The sequence below is a fragment of the Lampetra fluviatilis genome, chromosome 7 (assembly GCF_964198595.1).
Source record: "Lampetra fluviatilis chromosome 7, kcLamFluv1.1, whole genome shotgun sequence".
NCBI lineage: Eukaryota > Metazoa > Chordata > Hyperoartia > Petromyzontiformes > Petromyzontidae > Lampetra > Lampetra fluviatilis.
In genome coordinates this window covers 1,068,708-1,090,273 of record NC_136281.1, presented here as the reverse complement: position 1 = coordinate 1,090,273, position 21,566 = coordinate 1,068,708, and the positions used below count along the sequence as shown (strand labels likewise).

The following is a 21,566-nucleotide window of genomic DNA, read 5'->3' as shown; positions in this document are numbered from 1 at the left end:
GGTGCACTGCGCTGTACCGAGATGGTTGAGCCAGAACGCGATCCTCTTGTAGACCTCATCAAGGAGGGAAACCACCAGGGCCAGCAGCAGCTTCGGCAGGAACTGCATCAAGGGCGTCACGCCGTCAATGGCCTTCACGTACTCCTGTCGCGACCACGACCATGCATGCACAGCACGTCACAGTCTAGGAAATTCGATCGGAGTAATATCATAAGTCAACGGTTATTGCAACACATTTATAGTAGCCCCAGTGCAGCATTTGGTCCAAAAGTGGCTCAGTGTACCAGTCAGCAGACCACCAAAACAAACACTAACCTTTCCTTCATGAGCTCCCACACAATAACATATTTTGGAGGCTCCTGGTTCTAAACATTTTTGGATCCTCCCTTTGACCTAACTATTTATTGTGGCCTCGCTGAGAGGGAGGGTTCCAGGGAGGTCATCTTTTATCCACCACAGGACATGACTCACCTGTAACTCAAAGCACGCAAACATGGCCAGAAAGACGGCCGACAGCGACAAGAGGCACAAGGGGATGCTGACGAGGTAGCGGAACATGCGTCGTCTCCACGGAGGGTAGTAGAACTCCTCGAGGCCTGTGATGGGGCTTATGCGCCTCCTGCCCTGTTAACATAGCACAAAGACAAAGATCCCCCATATAGCCATAACACCCTTTTTTCGAGCAAGTCTGGTTAGAGAGCACCTATGAAGGCTTGCACGGCATGCTAAGAGGTGGGTGGCCAGCACCACGCCCGGCCGCCATTGTTTCCCTGGTGACAATGTTTGCACATTGCACCAGGTACTCATTTGAGGCTGAGTCGACCTAGGGAAGACCCCAGGAATGGTTTAGATCACTGTCACTGGTGTTGGCCACGAGTGGGACTCGAACTCGGGTGGGCGGGTTCGTAGCGTGGCGTGCTAACCGCATTCCATTCCGTGTGCATGTGTAATGACAATAGAGCCTGCATGCAGTGTGAGGGGACTCGTGGCCACAGGAGGTAATGACAGGGAAGTCAGCTTACAGTACGAATGCACTAGTGGCCACGGGAGGTAATGACAGGGGTATCAGTTGTGACTGCGAAGGGACTGGTGGCTATGGGAATGTTTTAGAAGGGAGCGTGGTCAGGTGACGGAAGAGGACGCTAGAGTCTGTTGGTAGAGCGAGCGTCCAGAGTCAGAGAGAATGATCGAGAAGGGGGGCGTGGCCTCGTGTTAATATATAAGGGAGATGTGTGGGAGACTCAGGGCTGTTGCAGTGGGATCTCCGCCTGATGTCAAGTGAACGTGTCTTCATTAAAGTGCCATCTCAAGAGAAGTGTATCAAGCAGGGGCGGTTTCTTCATTAGGGCGATTGGGCGACGCACCACCAATGTCATTCAACCACAGAGTCACGCTAGCCGTCACTGTGCCTCTGGATATAGTCCAATCAGCGTCATGCTACGTTCTGTGGAGTACCGCCTCTTTTTGGGCGATTTCCCTCCAGCTGAGAATCGCCCCGAGTGGTCCCATAGACTTACATTCAAAGATGTTTTTTTTCGAACGGGGGCGCTGCAATGCATTCTCTATGGCTTCCGGGAGGGCTCGCCCTAACGTGCTTACGTCATCATACGTGCTTACGTCATCATACGTAAGCACGTTTGATCCAACAATATAATATGTCGCCACCTAGTGGAATCTTTAATAAAAGAAACTTGAGTGGTTTGTTTTAATAGTGAGTATAGAAACAAACAAGATGTATTGTAAGAGTCACTTTATTTTTCATTAATATTAAAGAAGTGAAGTTGTCTTTACATGCTTAAGCTGTTAATTTATCCATTGCATGGGTGGACCTTATCCTTATCAATCATCCAGACATTTGCCCCCCCTGAGAGATTTTGCAGGACCCGCCACTGGTATCAAGTCATCATTACATATGCATGGAGCATATATTCCGCAACAGGGAGGACTTCCCATCGCCCATTATTTTCCATGAAAAAAAGGAACTGCGCAACAAATTCATCCACCTTTCCACATTTAGTTGAAGACCAGAAGGTGTTTTTTTTGTGTGGCTACTCCTTTCATCTGCAATTTTCCGTATCCGTGAACGACACCACCCATCTTCATCCCAGACAAGGGGGAGGGTCTCACTGCAGCTGTAAATGCTTCTGTAGGTTGTGTCTCGGTGGCGGTGCTGCTGCTGATGATTCTGATGATGACGATGATGATGATGTTGTTGTTGTTGTGCAGGTTGCCTTACACAAAACTGAGGGCGAGGCTCCTCCAGCAGGCCGGGCAGCGAGTCGAGGGTCCCCCACCTGTGAGAGGGATCCCACAGGGAATCGGCGTCATTCCCGCTCACATGACGCCATGCCACGTCACGCTTCATCACAAGGCTTTGATTTGTTAACGAAGTCCCGTTGAAGTAATTTTACTCGTGACAATGTTACTGCCATTTGTCAATTCTGCTGCTGGATGAACTCATGTGTGTATGCTGAGTTTCTGTCACACAATATGTAGCCATCTGCGCTTATCGGAGGTGTGGGGGGGGAGGGATAACACACTAAACACAAAAAAGCAAGAAATTAGTATTTAATCTTTATTTTAAAAAACTCCATATCGGCCATGGGAATTCTGTGACCATACTCCCACCACGGTGACCTTTGAAGGTTGGCGATGTGAAAGCCCCGGCCCGTTTTGGATACAACTAGCCATTGATGGTAGCTGTGGCCAGGAATCAAATCAGGTCACTGGGTTTGCAGTGCAATGCAATGCTAACCACTGTGCCACTGCCCCACATTACTAAAATATTAATGCATGGAAGAATGTTGAGAATTTGTGTGGATTTTGACCATTATGGACCTTCAACTGCGAGGGTCAAACAAGCTATCAAAAATCATGGGACCTCTTTGCCAGTATCAAAATATGAGAATAAGTTTTTCCCCTTTTATCTGGCAACAAACCAGATGTTAAGTTGTTAAAACACCAAACTTAAACATTTTACAAGGAATCATGTCTACATTAACCACAATACTTGTGGTCAAAATGCAAACAAAAAACACACTCTGATAGTATATACATTGTCTTTGAAACTGGTTGGTCAACACTAGAGACAGCTTTCTTTTGAGCCTCGTCTCAAACGGTGTTAGACCAGGGTGACGCCAAAAGGCGTTGTTATCAGAAATCTGTCTCTGGTGTGGACCAATCATTTCAAAGACTGCATATGCTACCAGAGTATGTTTTTTTTTGTATTTTGACCACAAGTATTGTGGTTAATGCAGACATTATTCCTTGTTAAAGGTTTCAGTTTGGTGTTTTAACAACTTAACATCTGTTTTGTTGTCAGATAAAAGGGGAAAAACTTATTCTCAAGCTATCAAAAACCTGCATAAAAAAAGAAAGTATGTAAATATATATTCTGTGAAAGCTTTATCAAATGAACTCTCTTAGATTGTTAGATTTTTTTTTATACAGATAAATGTATACACTTTGAAAATGTTATTCGTTTGAAGTGCTTTGTAAGCGGATAAATTAAAGAGTGAAACTGGGGATCGAGGCATTCGACATTATTAACCCACCCAGAAATGTATAACATTTTCACAAATTAGGAATCGCGATTTGATAAAAAAAAAAAAGAATCATTCTTCTTTGCCTCATTTTACTATCTCATTTGTGTTGTTTCTCCAAATGTTTGTCTTAATTACACAATTTTTGTCACTTCCCAACTCTAAATCTTACCGCTTATAATATGCATGAATACTAAATATATAATCAATTCAAACACATCCACGGTCCGATGCATATGTAACACCGCCTAAATTTTGCTATATATAAACAGTAAGAAAACACTGACAATCGTGTATATTTTGTCCCCAGAATGGGTAACATAATTTAATACAATATATTATTGCACAATTGAAATAATCGGTAACTTGTTGTTTACACTAATATAGTTATTTATCCTATAACTTCCTGTGAAGTTCTCACAACATAGCCACTCCCTTTCCTCTCCAGGCTTAACTGCCTTCCAACTGCTATTTCACCCCTTTGTATATTTACTCTCCTACTCCCTACATTGCCCCAGTTGACAGCTTTGTGGCTGCCCATTAACTGCCCCAACTGACAACCCTTGTGGCTGCCCATTAACTGCCCCAACTGACAACCCTCGTGGCTGCCCATTAACTGACCCAACTGACAGCCTCGTGGCTGCCCATTAACTTCCCCAACTGACAACCCTCGTGGCTGCCCGTTAACTGCCCCAACTGACAGCCTCGTGGCTGCCCATTAACTGACCCAACTGACAGCCTCGTGGCTGCCCATTAACTGACCCAACTGACAACCCTCGTGGCTGCCCATTAACTGCCCCAACTGACAACCCTCGTGGCTGCCCATTAACTGACCCAACTGACAGCCTCGTGCCTGCCCATTAACTGACCCAACTGACAACCCTCGTGGCTGCCCATTAACTGCCCCAACTGACAACCCTCGTGGCTGCCCGTTAATTGCCCCAACTGACAGCCTCGTGGCTGCCCATTAACTGCCCCAACTGACAACCCTCGTGGCTGCCCATTAACTGCCCCAACTGACAACCCTCGTGGCTGCCCATTAACTGCCCCAACTGACAACCCTCGTGGCTGCCCATTAACTGACCCAACTGACAACCCTCGTGGCTGCCCATTAACTACCCCAACTGACTACCCTCGTGGCTGCCCATTAACTGCCCCAATTGACAACCCTCGTGGCTGCCCATTAACTACCCCAACTGACAACCCTCGTGGCTGCCCGTTAACTGCCCCAACTGACAGCCTCGTGGCTGCCCATTAACTGACCCAACTGACAGCCTCGTGGCTGCCCATTAACTGACCCAACTGACAACCCTCGTGGCTGCCCGTCAACTGCCCCAACTGACAACCCTCGTGGCTGCCCATTAACTACCACAACTGACAACCCTCGTGGCTGCCCGTTAACTGCCCCAACTGACAGCCTCGTGGCTGCCCATTAACTGACCCAACTGACAGCCTCGTGGCTGCCCATTAACTGCCCCAACTAACAGCCCCGTGGCTGCCCGTCAACTGCCCCAACTGACAACCCTCGTGGCTGCCCATTAACTGCCCCAACCGACAGCCTCGTGGCTGCCCATTAACTGCTCCAACCAACAGCCTCGTGGCTGCCCGTCAAATGCCCCAACTGACAAGCCTCGTGGCTGCCCATTAACTGCCCCAACTAACAGCCCCGTGGCTGCCTGTCAACTGCCCCAACTGACAACCCTCGTGGCTGCCCATTAACTGCTCCAACTGACAGCCTCGTGGCTGCCCATTAACTGCTCCAACCAACAGCCTCGTGGCTGCCCATAAACTGCTCCAACCAACAGCCCCGTGGCTGCCCATTAACTGCTCCAACCAACAGCCCCGTGGCTGCCCATTAACTGCTCCAACCAACAGCCTCGTGCCTGCCCATTAACTGCTCCAACCAACAGCCCCGTGGCTGCCCATTAACTGCTCCAACCAACAGCCCCGTGGCTGCCCGTCAACTGCCCCAACTGACAGCCTCGTGGCTGCCCGTCAACTGCCCCAACTGACAGCCTCGTGGCTGCCCATTAACTGCCCCAACTGACAGCCTCGTGGCTGCCCGTCAACTGCCCCAACTGACAACCTCATGGCTGCCCATTAACTGCCCCAACTGACAACCTCGCGGCTGCCCGTCAACTGCCCCACTGACAACCTCGTGGCTACCCATTAACTGCCCCAACTGACAGCCTCGTGGCTGCTCGTTAACTGCTCCATCTGACAGCTCCCAAAGCTGTCCACTGATCCCACTGCACCTCACACCCACGAACTTTAGGAACGGGGCTCTGTCCACTCAGTGGTGCTGATAACATTCACATTCAGCAACAGAAGTCGAGAGCCTCATCCCCCAAGTTCCCTGCCGTGGCGTCACCTCCCTCCATAACACAGCCCCTCAATATCCCAATACATAAGTATTGTGTTTCACTACACATACATAATCTTAATTTGGGAGCTTTCGTGACTGCAGGAATTATTCTTTGGTTCTTTTCGGTTAAGACGTGACTTAACCGAAAAGAACCAAAGAATAATTCCTGCAGTCACGAAAGCTCCCAAATTAAGATTGAACCACTTCTACGGGGAAGTTTTAAACTTATCCTTTTTTCTTTCTGGCTATTTGTTCTCTCTGCCTGTGTCCTCTCCTTGAAATTTCACACTTAAAATTCTAACTTAGCAAATTTTGAAACACGTAATAAACCAGGCTATGCGTTAATTGCGTGTTAACCGACTCTCTGTGTTGTATTACATCACATTTCGATATTTTGCTAGGTTATTTAATTTTCGTGTGCTTGTCTCCTAATTTTCAGGCTTGCCTCCCGTACCGCGTTTGTCCTAATTTTCAGGTTTGCCTCCCGTGCCGCGTCTATCATCTCACTTACAATGGGAGTACGTTGGCGTGCACTCATTGATATGCTGATTTTCCCCGCCCTCTCCCTCCCCCCGTCCCCTCCCCCTCCTCTCTATATTTAAGGGACCGTCACAGAAACGACCATCTCTTTGTGCCGATTTGTGTCCTCTCTCTGTGTGCCGTTGTGATGTCTGTCTGCTTGTATGTCTGTCTATAGTTTTCTAGTTAGATTTTTGTTGCTCACACAGCCGATTTGTGTCCTCTCTCTGTGTGCCGTTGTGATGTCTGTCTGCTTGTATGTCTGTCTATAGTTTTCTAGTTAGATATTTGTTGCTCACACTTAAAATTCTAACTTAGCAAATTTTGAAACACGTAGTCAACCAGGCCATGCGTTAATTGTGTGTTAACCGACTCTCTGTGTTGTATTACATCACATTTCAATATTTTACTAGGTTATTTAATTTTCGTGTGCCTGTATACTCCTCTCTATGTGTGCCGTTGTGATGTCTGTCTGCTTGTATGTCGGTCTATAGTTTTCTAGTTAGATTTTTGTTGCTATTTCCTTTATGCCTGATGATGATTGCTTGTGTTGCAATCGAAACGTCGTAATGTGTTGTTTTATTTTGATTTATTATTTTATTTTTAGACGTGACTTAACCGAAAAGAACCAAAGTACACATACATAACGAAAATAAACAACGTTAATCGACACATTTCTGCATCATTACACGCCGGTAAGGCAGTCATATTTACAGCAGGTGTAATAACGATGAAGCGGAGGTTCTCGCAGAAGAGATCTCAATTTATATATCCCAGAGGACGGCGCAACGCTTCGCTCACCCCCACAAAGTGGAGGAGTGGAGCGTGAGTTCAGGGGCGCTGCAACTACCTATTTCAACGGGGGTATGCAAGATACGGATATTTTTAACCCGTATACAATAATATGTAGGATATAACACTCTCTATATATGTTATTTTAGTTGCACCGTGAATGGGGTTTAGAGGAAGACAGTCTCACAGTGACAATATTAATTAAATAAAAATTGAAAGGTACAATATTCACAATTAAGTTATTGTGTGTCATGCCGGCCCCAATCAGTCTAAGATTCTCTCAAAGGGGGTGGATCGTGCAACGTTATGCTGCTCTCTTGATATGACAGCCAGACGCGTTAGTTGGGCTTGGTGCATGGTAAACCACAGGTAATTTTTTAATGAACCTTTTTTAAAATAACTTTTCTTAACGTGTTTGTACTCGTTAATCTGTTGATTCGGGGCCCCCTTGTGGCCGACTGGAGCCCCTATGCATCCCCGCATAACACCCCCCCCCCACTCCGCAGTTGCGCCCCTGCGTGAGTTCACCTGTGAGAGAGCTCGGCACTGTGTCTCTTCCAGCCCTCCAGGAACAGCGTCGCCCACACCACATTGAACAGCGAGAACGCCACGCAGCTGATGTCCTGGCTCGTCTGCGGCACACGCAAGCAGAGTCCCACACCCGGTTTCCCATCTGCCATGACGAGGACGTTGCCGCCCGGGGTGTGATGGTGAGCACATTGGAGTTGCAATCCAGAGAACGACGGTTTGATTCGACCTCCCGGCGCGTCACTTGAAACAGTGGTGCAAGGTTCTTAGATCCTCCCGCCCATGTCCACTCAGCAGGATACGGTAAGTGGGTGCACGACAGTCGATCGGCGGCAGGTCGCCTGTGGTGGGGTAAAGTGTGGGTACTCCCACCTCTTCCAAGATGAATGACCCAACGTGGAAGAGTAGGCCAACGTATCCTCTAGAAGGGCTCTCGAGAGTTTCCACCAGTGGAGGACCTTCCGCCATCAGTGGCGTGAGCGAGCAATGGGAGGGCTGCGCCTTTACCTTTTAGCTGCACTTTTAGTCCATGAGCTCAAACACCAAATATTTTCACTTGTCGGTACCACCAGATGTGGCTTACCTTTTGCCCTCCTAATTTATTTATGCGGCCTGGAACGCCAATACGCCGATGACTAAATTATATAAATGTATAACACCTGCATTTATACGGTGCTTAAATGCCTCAGAAACCCAAACTGCTTCAAATCACATCGAATATCAAAGATTGGAAGGACACCTCCAGTGGCAGCTGTCCCTGTGCAGCACAAGCTAACTCGGCAACAATCTGCCAGTGGGCGCTCGTCTGCTGATAGCAGGGCATGACTGTGATGTGTTATCCATAATTAGCACTTTTATGTAGAGGCACAGATCAGAGCTCTCTTTGTACACAGAGTATGTTCGCATTCACATTAAGCGCAGGTTCTATTCACAAATCACCTGGTCGGAGGTTGTGCAGAGCCAGAGCAGGAGCCCAAAGAATGCAGGGTAGAACATGGCCGACGTGTAGAAGCCCAGCCAAGCGAAGTACACGGCCACTTTAACCCCAAAGTACTCGCAAATCTGGTCTATTACACAAAAAATAGACAAAATCCCCCATATAGCTTTCAACAGACTTGTTGGGGCAAGTGCTGTTAGCGATTGCCGAGGAGGTGGGTGGTCAGCACCGTGCCCGACAGCCTTTGTACTCCCTGATGTTTATGTTTACACACCCCACCAGGTACTCATTCAAGGCCGAGTCATCCTAGGGGAGGCCCAGGAGCAGTTCAGATATAATTACCACAAGCACAGACCACACAGTAACCAGCATGCGTGCACTTTTACAGATGTCGATAATGTGACTTTGAGTCTGAGGAAGTGGGCCATCACTTTTATAAACAGAGAGCATGGAATATGCATGTTTTATGAGGAATATTCCATTATTTTATATATATATTTTTTATCACTGATGATATTCCACTTACACGAATGGTAAAACCTTTTTAAAACACCACAAATGCAGAGAGCATAATCTCAGAAGACGACAAAGTTATAGATCAATAGGTATTTCCTACCAATACTCAATAGCGCTGCTTCATACAGTGTAAACATGGTTTGTCAATATTTTTATGAAAGCATTTTAGCTCTCACATATAAGCAGATTGCATTGAAGTAAGTAAGTAAATAATTACTTGACATTTTCTTTTTGGTCCAGGAGAAAAGGCTGAGGTTGTCAACTCATAACAACTGATAAACTGGTTTCATCATAGGTAGCTGCCTGGATTTAAATTCAGACTCTGCATGGTGCTGACTCAGGGAATTCACGAGGCTAAGCCTGAGGGCCCCTGGGTAACTAAGTCACTCGCCCATCCTGATGATTCTCTTCTTGTGCACCATGTGTGCTCGAGTTTCCAACTTAAAATGTAACATAATATATGGACAGAGATCACACGTCAAATTGTTGTACTTCAAAATCCCATATCGTGGCAATAGGTGTTTGAGGCACTGGTGTATTGTACAGAGTGATCCAGATGTCTTGTGACCCTAAATACCATTCTCCAAAACTAAAAAAAAATGTAAGTAAGGTTTAGTTTAAACAGAAATTAATCTGCAAAGGGAAAACTGTTGGTGGTCAATTAATTCGGGTCACAAGACATCTGGACCACTCTCTATATTCGTGGTGGTGCTTGCTCATTGGGTCCAAAGTAGACATGAGTACTGCACGACCCCCTTCCCCTTTTAATTTATAAACTCCTTGTGAGATGACAAAAGAGATATAGGCAATATTGATGTAGTAAGATATGAGAAATGTAGACAAATATATAGATGAGTGTGATGTGGGAGAGACATGCAGACAAGATAGAGGTCAGAGATATTAATGCAATTTAATTTGAATATCTTGTTATATTGATTGGGATGTATGCCTCCACTGCTGTCCAAACGCGTGTGCATGGGTGCCAACCGCAGTGTGGCAGTGTAGTTGTGGAGAGTGTTGACGGAGTTGTTACTTGCTGACCTAGCGGCTGCTTTTCCAAGAAGCCGTACATCCATGTCTTAGCGAAATGTGCCAGGGCCCGAGGCTCGTGGAGAGGGAAAATTTGAGCCACCACTCCCTTGGCCAGCAACTCTGGAACTGCACAAAATCACACGCGGAGGCGACGACCGTGAGCACCGAACGATGCGACGAGCGTGACGACGGCAGCCTGCCGACTTCTTGAATTCAAACCCACTCGGAAAATTAGCAAAGACACAAAAACTGTCGCCTGCCCAAGGGGGCCGGGCGTGCGCGCTGCCACATTTCGCGCGAGTGTTTTCCTGGAAAGAACCACCCGGGACGTACAGATGGCCTGTCCCTCCAGGAAGTTCACGTTGCCCACGCGTTCCCCTGAGCGGGCTCGCACGTTGTCCAGCGTGTGGCAGATGATGGCCTGACGCTCCTGTGTCACGCACACACGCACACACGCGCGGCGGCACAGCCGGCTCTCTTGGTCGTCACGAGTGGCGGCACGTGCCCGCAGTTCAGTGGTTTGATGGCGGTTGTTCGTGTGCTATGCAGACATGTGCAATGGTGTCAGAAGCTATAATAAAGCAACGTGGCTCACCCCCTGCCCCCCCCCCCATACATCTTCTTGGTCTGGGGAGGGGGAAATAACTGGTTTACATTGCACGGTAGTACTGCTATTTATGGAGTGGTGAGTGTCGGTGTGTCTCTCTCTCCTATGTCCCAGTGTTTGTTTGCGTCTCTCTCTGGATGACAGATTTGCTGGGCCCCATACTTTGTAATCTGTACAGTCAGAGCATAGTACGGTACAGTATAATGTATCTACACATATAATTCGAATGTGTCACCCTGTTGATATTTCCAAAAATAATGTTAACCAGCAGCAAGCAAACTCTGGGCAGGTTTCACCATTCTCGGCTTCATCAGCAGAATCATCTGATGAGCTAGATGCCAATAAGTGCCCTTTATCTCCACCATGTCAATTTTGTATTCTCATCACTCACTAGTTACCGTAAACGGTGTTGCACGTGTGTGTTCTATTGCTTAACATGAAGGCTTCAACGCACCTGCGAGGTGAGGGGGTCCGTGTTGGGAGAATTGTAGGCGTGCACAAAGTTTGCAGCCTTCTTGGGAAACCAATTTTTTCGAAATTTCTGGAAATCGCAGTGCCTGTCCTTCCTCAGGCCCATGGTCTCCGCACCTCTCACCAGGCTACAAGCACAGGGTCGAGACGAAGTTCACGTGAGAGCCCGCTTAGTCTGATGATGCTTGTGCCAGATCGTGCTTTAACATTCAACAAACATTACAGTGTGATACAACAACGATGACAACAACAATAACAACCGCCAATTGCCACTAAGTGGCGGTGTAGTCACCACAGTTGTTGTGCCAAGTTAGGTGCACCTTCAGACCACATCAAGTGTCGACCGATCGCCTGTGTACACACGCACAAACACCAGGGTAACCTTAAATGTATTTATGATCTTACGATTAGGGATTTTTATCACACGCGCCACAGTGAAGACCATAAACTCATGATCGGTGTGCGAGGTAACACAATAAAAACTGCCGTCTAAATGCTACGCGTGAAAGCAACATACTTGATTTGTTTCAAGGTGGCAAATGACATCAAGAAAATCAGAGATAAATAATAATAATAAAAAAAATCTTAAAATAAAAACATCCACGCCAAATGTGAGACAATGAGAAGCAGGGCAAGGTGGAATAATAAGATGACAAGGCAAGGTGGGAGAAGGGTAAGGTGGGAGAAGGGCACGGCGGATTTCCTTACTCATTGTGGCTGGCCGTGAGGTGCAGAACGGTGCATGGGATGTGACTTATCTCCACCAATAGCTCCGGAGCCTTGGCCTTCAAAATGTCCAGCACCCACAGCACGGTGGGCATGGGAGTCTGGTCTGGGATGCCGACGTGCAAATGGACATAGTACAGGGTGTAGAGAAGGGTTTTGCCAGCAGTTATGTACGAATATATGTTGAACTTCTTTCCCACCGTACGTAGCCAACCGCGCTAATGGGAGTTGCGGGGGAAGGACAAGAAACTAAACACAAAATGCAGTCCCTCCGGTCCTGCATCCCATATCTCAACCAGATGTCACTAAATCTATGATTTTTTAAATGTTAAAATATAAACAATTAGAATACACGGTCACCCACTATTTCAATGTTTTGACAATTCTTTTTAACAGTTTCACTCACTGGATTAGAGTTTGCATCGCTTCGTGATAACTACGATCGGTCATTCTATGGCCGATCTGAATTCATCCAGTTCCTAAAGAAGCTCCCCAGCACGTGGAGCAAAACGTCGGACTTCATGCCAAACAACACGTGGTACAACCCCGAAAACACATTGGAGACCTAGCCAGCCGATTAACCCTCGCTAGAGACCATGAAGATGACGTCATATTATTATTCCCAAAGCACAAGACCTAATAATAACTTTGCTATAAATTTTAGATATTAAAGACTGTCTGCAATAAACTTTACATGCAAATTGCATAACCCTAAATAAACTGGCGTTATTAAAAACAAAATAATCACCGAGTATTAGTGCTTGCAGCTGGTCTTAACACAGCCTGCCCATGTGGGATAATAATAAACTGTTGGTGCGGAGGGTCGCACAGCACTGCATTAGCCAAGTTTACATCAAGAGTCTCATATAATTCACCATTAGACCTCCTTTGCCAGTACCAAAATAAAATAATAGGGTTTTTTGGTGTGGACCAATCAGTTTCAAGGACAATGCATATATTATCATAGTGTGTTTTTTGTTTGCATTTTGACTGCAAGTATTGTGGCTAATGCAGACATGAATCCTTGTAAAAAGATTTCAGTTTTGTTGCCAGAAAAAAGGGGAAAACCCCTATTATTAGTCTCATATAAATGTACAAATATGGACACTTGGCATCTAGTTAAATGTAAATAATTTAAATATTTAAGCAAACGTTATGACTATGGTATCGTGCACTGTGTAAATGATTGTAAATAGGAAAGTGAACTTATTTTTTTTAAACATTTGCTTGGACAATTATAGTAATGAGAGGAAAGAATTGTTGATGTGTTGGGCATAAAACTGACGGTGTTTACAGGGTGTTTTGAAAAATATAGACCCGATTTGAAATTGCTATATCTCTGAATCCACGAACTGCCCATGAATGAAACTCTTACCACTTGAAAGGGCGGGGCATAGAGTTTCAAATGAGTACCGCTAGATGCCTCTCCCAACGCACAAACAGCCCCTAGCCTCAGTCATTCGCAAGACACACTGCCTCAACGTTCGATAGGTCGCACGGGACCCCAAGACTTGGCGCTACACTCTTGGCCCCCAAGATCCCCAGACATCACACCCTGCGACTTTTTATTGTGGGGATACGTCAAAGAACGTGGTTTTGTGCCACCATTAGCGACTAATCTGGATGACCTCAAAAACAGAATCACGGCAGCGGTGACTTCAGTGGAAGAAGACACTTTGAGAGGCGTTTGAGACAAATCAAACTATCGTCTCGATATTGTCCGTACAGCAGGTGGAGGGCACATAGAGCATTTATAAAATGGTTAGTAAAACTTGATAACTCATTAAACCGTTTGTAACGTTTTGTGTAATTGTAACATGTTGCCATGGTGAGATATACTACTTTGAAATTTGGTCTATGTTTTTCAAACACCCTGTATTATAGATACACATTCCGTATAAATGGTAAGAGGCATGGATGAACAGAAATCAACACTTTATTTTTTACACGTGTATATGTAATATCGTTGAGGACTCTTGGACGCCGGGGTTGAGGCACACGTATTTATTCCGCAACAGTTGTCACAACCGCGGACATACAACACTGGAGGGGGTATCGGCCCCCTCACCCGGCTAGCTGGGAATACACTGCTAGCTATCTCTGACCTACCTCCTAGTCCTCCACTAACGGGCTAGGGGAGGCTGTCTGGCCCGACACTGGTAAGTCGGGCTACGGTACCCGGAGTCCCAGAGCACTAGCTCTGGTTCTCGGGATCACGCCGCTGGCTCGGTCCTGTGCGGCCCTGACAAGGGCGGCGACCCAGGGGAGTCCAGGGCTCTAGCTAGACGATCTTCGGTCTTCACTGGTTTAGCTTTAACATTGTTCCCCGAGCTCTCCGGCTCATCCCCTTTTATACCAAAACCCCCCGCTGAGGGGTGGGGCCAGCCCCCCAGGCTGCCCTGTGCGGACGTCGTTGAGAGCACCTCCCCGTGCACTCACGAAGCCCCGCCCACTGTGTTTGTTTCCCGTGTGATCCTATGTATACAGCCCCTCCGTAACACCCCTACATCACCCCCCCCTGTACAGCTCGCAGCCATCCCGGCTGCACCAAACGACAATAAAAGTTTATTTACCCCTCGACCCCGCGTGTGCCTCACAATTTTTTCAACAATAACACGAACGAGAACAACAACAAGAACCAGAAAAGCAAGAAGGGAAAATAACCCGACGCACCGCACCCCCGAATAAATACGAAATCCGTAAAACCAACGTATATACAATTTGCAGGGAACCCCAGCACACACACAACACACAGTGAACACAACATACGTACAATCCAATGTGCCAGGAACACACCACCGACGCAGCACACAGTAAACATAACATGTGAAAAATAATTTTTCTTTTTTTTTCTTTTTGTGCATCACAAGAGTCTGCGCATTCTTGCACGCGTCCTTGCAGCAGGCCCATCACACGGGACAACCCCGGATGGCGGGCCGTCGGGTGGCAACTGTCCATTTCCGAGTGAGTCTCCTCTCGATGTCGCGAGACCCTCGGCATCCCCCGTAGGGGTTGTCGGGCGTGAGCCCGTCATTCCTGGTGCACCTGGGGGCGGGACAGCTGGCAACACGTCAGGCGAGAGCAGCGGAGACGGACCCTTTGAGTCGGTCGACCCCCCACATGTTTGGCCACGCGTGTGTGGAGTGGGACTTCGCACCGCAACGAAGGGTTTCAATCTGGAGGGGTGCACAAACCACCGGCGCTTCCCCCATTTGATGCGTACGCACTGAGGCCGCAAAACCTCAACCACCTCGACAGGGCCCCGCCACGGCCGCACCAGTTTAGAGGAGGTCGCGAGTGGTACCTGGGGACAGTGCAGCCATGCCTTGTCCCCCGGCTTCCACTGTAGCACGTGCGCGCGACCCAGTCTGAGCCGCTCATTAGCTTTCTGACGTAGGTCGGAATTTTGCATGGCAGCATCCCGTGCCTCTGTTAATTTCGCAAGGTTAAATTTAACATGGTCGGCCAATTTAGTTTTACCCTGCGGCGCGGGGATCTGCAGCTGGGCCCGAACAGGTGGGTCAGGTTCGCGGCCATACATGAGGAAGAAGGGGGAAAATCCCGTTGCCGCATGGGGGGCCAATCTGTATGCTGCCAGGACCCCCTGAATTTGCAGGTCCCAATCGGTCTGTGAGTCCGAAACCTGCTGTGACAACATGGACGTGATGGTTCGGTGCAGACGCTCGACCATCCCGTCAGTTTGCGGGTGATAGGGAGAGGTACGAATTTTTTTCGTGCCCAGGAGCTCACAGACTTGTTGGAGCAGTTTGCCGGAAAAATTTTTGCCCTGGTCGGTCAGCAGCCACTCCGGAGCACCTTTGTCCAGGACGTATCCCTGGACAAAGGCCTCCACGATGGCTGCTGCCGACTGGTTGGCCAGGGGCCAGGCCATAGGCCAGAGCGTAAAGTACTCCACCCCGGTCAACAAATATCCATTGCCCCTGGGGGTGGCGGGGAATGGGCCCAGAATATCCAGCGCGACAAGTTCGTTGACTCTGGAGACTCTGATAGACTGCAAAAGCGGGTTAGACTCCCGTGCTGGTGGTTTCCGTTGCGCACACCGAGGGCATGACCCCAACAAATCTGCGACATCCCTTGTCATGCCCGGCCAAAAAAAATCAAGCTGGAGCAAGGCGAGGGTCTTTTGGGTCCCCAGGTGGAGGAGGCGCTCATGAGCGGCCCACACCACCTTACCCCGTAACCCAGAAGGGACCACCAGCCGGTGTCGATGGGATTTCCCGTCCCAATGCATCAGCAGGCCCGTGACCATTTCCCATGCGTCGGCATCACCCCTCCCCCGCCCAGCATCCCCGACGCGACGACGCAACGCGAGGAGGGAGGTATCCTCCATCTGTAGGCGCCCCCATTCAGTGACAGGCAACCCCAACAGGGAATCTGATCCCTGTTGTGTGATCGAATTCGTCATTGACGCTGCGTCGTCTGCGGCCGCCAAGACCGGAACAGATATTTCACCCGGATGCCTGCAACGACCCGACCCCAGGAGGCATGCGCATTCGGGGGTGGTTGGCATGCGCGACAGAGCATCCGCATTGGTGTGGCGAACGCCCTTACGGTACGTGGTTTCAAAATCAAAGTCCTGGAGAACCTCCAACCATCGAGACAATTGTCCCGATGGTTGTTGAACTCGCAGGGCGTACTGTAGTGCCGCATGATCTGTACGGACGGTGAAACGCTGACCGTACAGATATGGGCGGTACTGTTGGATAAAATAGACAATTGCCAACAGTTCCCGACGGGTGACACAATATCTTTGCTCCGCTGGAGACAACACCCGACTACCGTACGCGACTACCCGTTCCACGCCGTCAACCACCTGGGAAAGCACGCCCCCAATACCTGTGTTGCTCGCATCGGTGTCGAGCACAAAGGGTTTAGAAAAATCGGGGTAAACCAAGGGAGGAGCTTTAACCAGAGCGTCCCGAAGGGAGCAGAAAGCAGACTCCTCCTCCTGTCCCCAATGAAAGCGGACCCCCTTTGACGTCAAAGCGTGTAGGGGCTTTGCAATTGTCGCAAAATCCGCGACAAAGCGTCGGTAATACGACGCAAATCCAATGAAACTCCTGACCTCTCCCACAGAGGTGGGAGTCGGCCAGGAGCTGACGCACTGCGTTTTGGCGGGATCGGTAGCAATACCTGAGCGTCCAACGATGTGTCCCAAATAACGCACAGATTCGCGTAACAGATGACATTTTTGGGGTTTAAATTTCAAATTAGCAGCCCGCATTTTGAGGAAAACCGCCCGCAACCTCTGGAGATGCTCGTAAAATGTTCTGCTAAAGACGATAACGTCATCCAAATAAATTAAGCACGAATCCCATTGCAATCCAGCCAAAACCAATTCCATCAATCGCTGGAAAGTCACCGGCGCCGAGTGGAGTCCCATCGGCAACCGGTTGAATTGGAAGAGACCGTGCGGTGTACGGAATGCAGTTTTAGGCTTAGAATCATCGTCCAGAGGAAGCTGCCAGAATCCCGAAAGCAAATCCAATGTGGAGAAGAATCGCGCTCCCGCCAAGGCGTCCAGCGATTCGTCAATCCGTGGGAGCGGGTATGCGTCGGCAACAGAAATTTTGTTGAGGCGGCGAAAATCGACGCAAAACCGCAACGAGCCATCCTGTTTCTTAACCAGGACGATCGGCGCTCCCCACGGGCTGGTAGAGGGAGAAATGATGTCGGCGGCTAACATGTCATCAACAGCCGATTTGACATGGTCCTTTTCGGCGGGACTTAACCGAAAAGGATTTTGGCGTATTGGCGCGCTGTCACCTGTATCAATATGGTGACGCAGCAGATGGGTACAGCCCAAATCGAATTTGTTCTGACTGAAAACGTCGGAAAATTCACGCAGCAGTGTCCTAAGCTTTTGACGCTCTAAATCCGACAGGTCCGTCGATCCCGCACAAAGCGCCTCGAGCCACCCTTCATCGGTGTCCGAATGTGGATGCGGCAGAGGGACAGTGCCTATGTGATTCGCGACAGGTTCCTCACAGGGCACCGGCGTTGCGTGAGCAAGCACGGTCCCTTGCGGAACCACCACTGTCTGCGACCCCACATTGAGGACCGCGATGAAAGGGTCCCCGTCCCCTTTTACGATGGTCTGGGCCGGAATTAAATGAGGTCCGCTAACCCCGGCCCTAGATGGCCCCAGCAGAATTCCCTGGTCCCCAATGCCTTTAGCGAAGGGCCGACGAAGTTTGAGAGGCACCAACATTTGTGCCCCCGGCGGTACGCGAACCGTTTTAACGACGAACGCCGGTACCGTCGCGAACGCCGTCCGAGCCGCAGTAGGGGACGGCAGAAACGCCATGCGTCGTCCCGACGGGAGCTCAATGCAGCCCTGGTCTATTAAAATACGAATCGGCATTTTGCCCAAGAAGTCCGTCCCCAGCAGGCACGGAACCGCCAGCGAGGAGGAAACAAAAATCGGGCCGGACAATTTGATATCACCGATACAAATTTGCGCTCGAATCTGTCCAATGATGCCAAGTGAGCCCCCGTTAGCAGCATAGAATGGGACGTTAACCGGCAGTAAAGGACGGCTCTGGACAGGGAGAATATTGTAAATTAGTTCCGAAATGATGGTCGCCGATGCTCCTGTATCGACAAGGATGCGCACCTCAACCCCGTCAATGTGCCCCACCACGGCTGACGACCCCGACGATGCAGCCACAACGCGATGGGCCAACACGGACCACTGCCTGGGTTCGATCTGAGTCCCCATAGTGGTGCGTGTTGGCGCGACTGTGCGCAATGTCGGCCCCCCGTTCGTTGCGGTGTGCGAGTGTGTGACGGGTGTGTGCGTGGGCCAAACATGAGGGGTGCCGCGACTCGCCGGGTTATGTTGATGGAGCTTGGGAGGAGGGCCGGCGTCCTGTCGAGGCGTCGTCCCGCGCTGCCGAGGAGAGCGGCACCCCGAGGCGACATGGCCCCGGATGCCGCAGTTGTAACAGCGCGGGAGCGCAGGCGGCGATGACGGATGGTCGGAGTGGCTCGATCCATCCCGGCCCGCCCGTACTCCCCCCCTCTGCTGCAGTCGATGGTCGATGGCGCAAACTTCCTCCGCCGGGAGGGTGGCTGCAGCCACCGTACGCCCGGCCGCTGCCCTGCTGGCCTTCCGTCGCTGCGACAGCAGGTTGGCGTGGAGGAGCCGCGCAGCCCGGAGGGAACCCATTTCTGTGTCCTCCTGTGCAACGACGGCGATGTCCAGGTCGTCCGCCAGCAGGAGGATCTTTTCCGTTATCATCGCGTCCACGCCTTCGTCGTCCATTCGTGGGAAGGCCGTCTTCGCCAGCGCCAGGAGACTCGTACGGTACGCCAGGGGCGACTCCTTTGCACCCCGCTGGCGATCATAAAAGAGCTGCCTGCATTCCGACGATGGTCCGTAGACCGCAGCCAGCAACTGCAGCGCCATCTGTAGCGTGGAGCGTTTGTCCTTCGGCGCCGATGTAAGAGCGGCGAGGGCGTCGCTGTCGAGGAGCGCCGGCAGCGCGCGGAGAGCCTCGGCATCCGACCACTGCGCCATTTCCTGGTGCGCGAGGAAGCGCCGCTGGAAGCCGCCCCAGTCGCCCTCCTCGCCCACAAACTCTTTGAGTGGAGGTAGCCGTTGGTGCAGCGCAGCGGCCACCGTGGAAGCTCGCATTCCGCTGTCCCCGTCACTCGGCTGGGCTTCGGCGTGAACGACGGATGGCATCGCCGGTCGCACCAGTGGTGACGCTCTGTCCGCTGGTGATGACGCGGCAGCACCTGTGAGGCCGATGTCGGACCCGAGGTTCAGGCCGGCCACGCCCTCAGCAGCTGCTGCGGCGATGGCGGGAGATTCAAAGTTGTGCTCTGTTGAAATGGCGGGAAGGCGCACCGGTCGTCGGCTGTCCTCGCCCCGTGGCGGTCCACCAGGCCCCAGCCGTGTGATGTGTTCGAGCGTGGCGGCAGCAGCGTACAGCAGCTCCGCCAGTCTGGCGTGAGCCAGCCTCAGTCCGTCTGTTGACGGCTCCCCTTCATCCCGATGCTGCGGTAAGGATGCGTCCAGGCCCGGCTGCTCGATGCCTTCTTCAGCCGTCCCGGGCTCCACAATTTCAGCGGTGTCCTCCGCCTCCGGTACCCCGGCTCGAGCTGTCCGGCGCGTGTCCATGTTCGTGGTCGTTCACTTCTGTCACCAGATGTAATATCGTTGAGGACTCTTGGACGCCGGGGTTGAGGCACACGTATTTATTCCGCAACAGTTGTCACAACCGCGGACATACAACACTGGAGGGGGTATCGGCCCCCTCACCCGGCTAGCTGGGAATACACTGCTAGCTATCTCTGACCTACCTCCTAGTCCTCCACTAACGGGCTAAGGGAGGCTGTCTGGCCCGACACTGGTAAGTCGGGCTACGGTACCCGGAGTCCCAGAGCACTAGCTCTGGTTCTCGGGACCACGCCGCTGGCTCGGTCCTGCGCGGTCCTGACAAGGGCGGCGACCCAGGGGAGTCCAGGGCTCTAGCTAGACGATCTTCGGTCTTCACTGGTTTAGCTTTAACATTGTTCCCCGAGCTCTCCGGCTCATCCCCTTTTATACCAAAACCCCCCGCTGAGGGGTGGGGCCAGCCCCCCAGGCTGCCCTGTGCGGACGTCGTTGAGAGCACCTCCCCGTGCACTCACGAAGCCCCGCCCACTATGTTTGTTTCCCGTGTGATCCTATGTATACAGCCCCTCCGTAACACCCCTACATATACATGAAGCTGCCCTGACCATAGTCCACAATCGAGGTCACACACGCATGGATGAAAAACAAACTTACCATGAAAAACGATAGCGACGTCGCACTCCATCCTGCTATTTAGAGGCACAGCACCCGTACCGCATGACACCGCGCGCCTTGGTAACTGCAATTCCTCCTGGATATGAACGAGAAATTGCACCAGGATAAAAACACATGCATTACAAGGGTTCAAGTTGATGGGTTGCTTTTACATTGGACTGTTTTGATTCACATTGATTTGACAATTGAATGGTGAAATGTTTTAAGAAAGTATTTCCCCATCATTGTATTCACGGTGTACAGTTTTCATCCTGCCATGAGACATGGCATCCATTCGGAACTCTTGATGAGCAATGTGGCCCTGTTTGTCCTGGAATGGCCGCACAACAGATTTTCACGGAAATTAATGTTAAACACATTCCTGCTGTGGAGGGAGCTGGTAGGAACGTTGGGCTGCTCGGTCAATGGCCAGGGTCAACGGCGGCGTGGTGTATTCCGCAAATATGGCCGACTGTGAGGACGGGCACAAGCCGGCGTGAGTAGGTTAAACGTTGAGTTTTATAAGGGCACCACGGTGTGACCAGCCCCTCCCCACCCAGCCCCACCCCTCCCCTCTCCACTCAGCCCCACCCCTCACATTTTTGGATGCACGACGGACGGACGGACACAATAATCCCCTGTGGGCTGGTGTAACCAGGAGGTTCCTAGCAGTAAAAATGTAGCAAGTGGCCTCTTTTATCGTTGGACAATAGGGGGCGCAGATTCCCCGC

At 50.3% G+C, this 21,566-nt stretch overlaps 1 protein-coding gene across 1 annotated transcript in view; it reads right to left on the bottom strand.

Annotated features, from left to right (window-relative positions):
* Positions 1-20,866, bottom strand: part of LOC144933381 (anoctamin-8-like) — a 36,487-nt gene extending 15,621 nt beyond the window's left edge. The window contains exons 1-10 of the mRNA XM_078858085.1: positions 20,836-20,866; positions 12,018-12,141; positions 11,293-11,437; positions 10,565-10,661; positions 10,241-10,357; positions 8,686-8,813; positions 7,747-7,850; positions 2,237-2,294; positions 472-624; positions 18-144 (exon numbers count right to left, since the gene is read on the bottom strand). Of these exons, the coding sequence (XP_078714211.1) occupies positions 18-144; positions 472-624; positions 2,237-2,294; positions 7,747-7,850; positions 8,686-8,813; positions 10,241-10,357; positions 10,565-10,661; positions 11,293-11,437; positions 12,018-12,141; positions 20,836-20,866 (1,084 nt within the window). The remainder of the gene's footprint in view (positions 1-17; positions 145-471; positions 625-2,236; positions 2,295-7,746; positions 7,851-8,685; positions 8,814-10,240; positions 10,358-10,564; positions 10,662-11,292; positions 11,438-12,017; positions 12,142-20,835) is intronic.
* Positions 20,867-21,566: the final 700 nt, after the last annotated feature.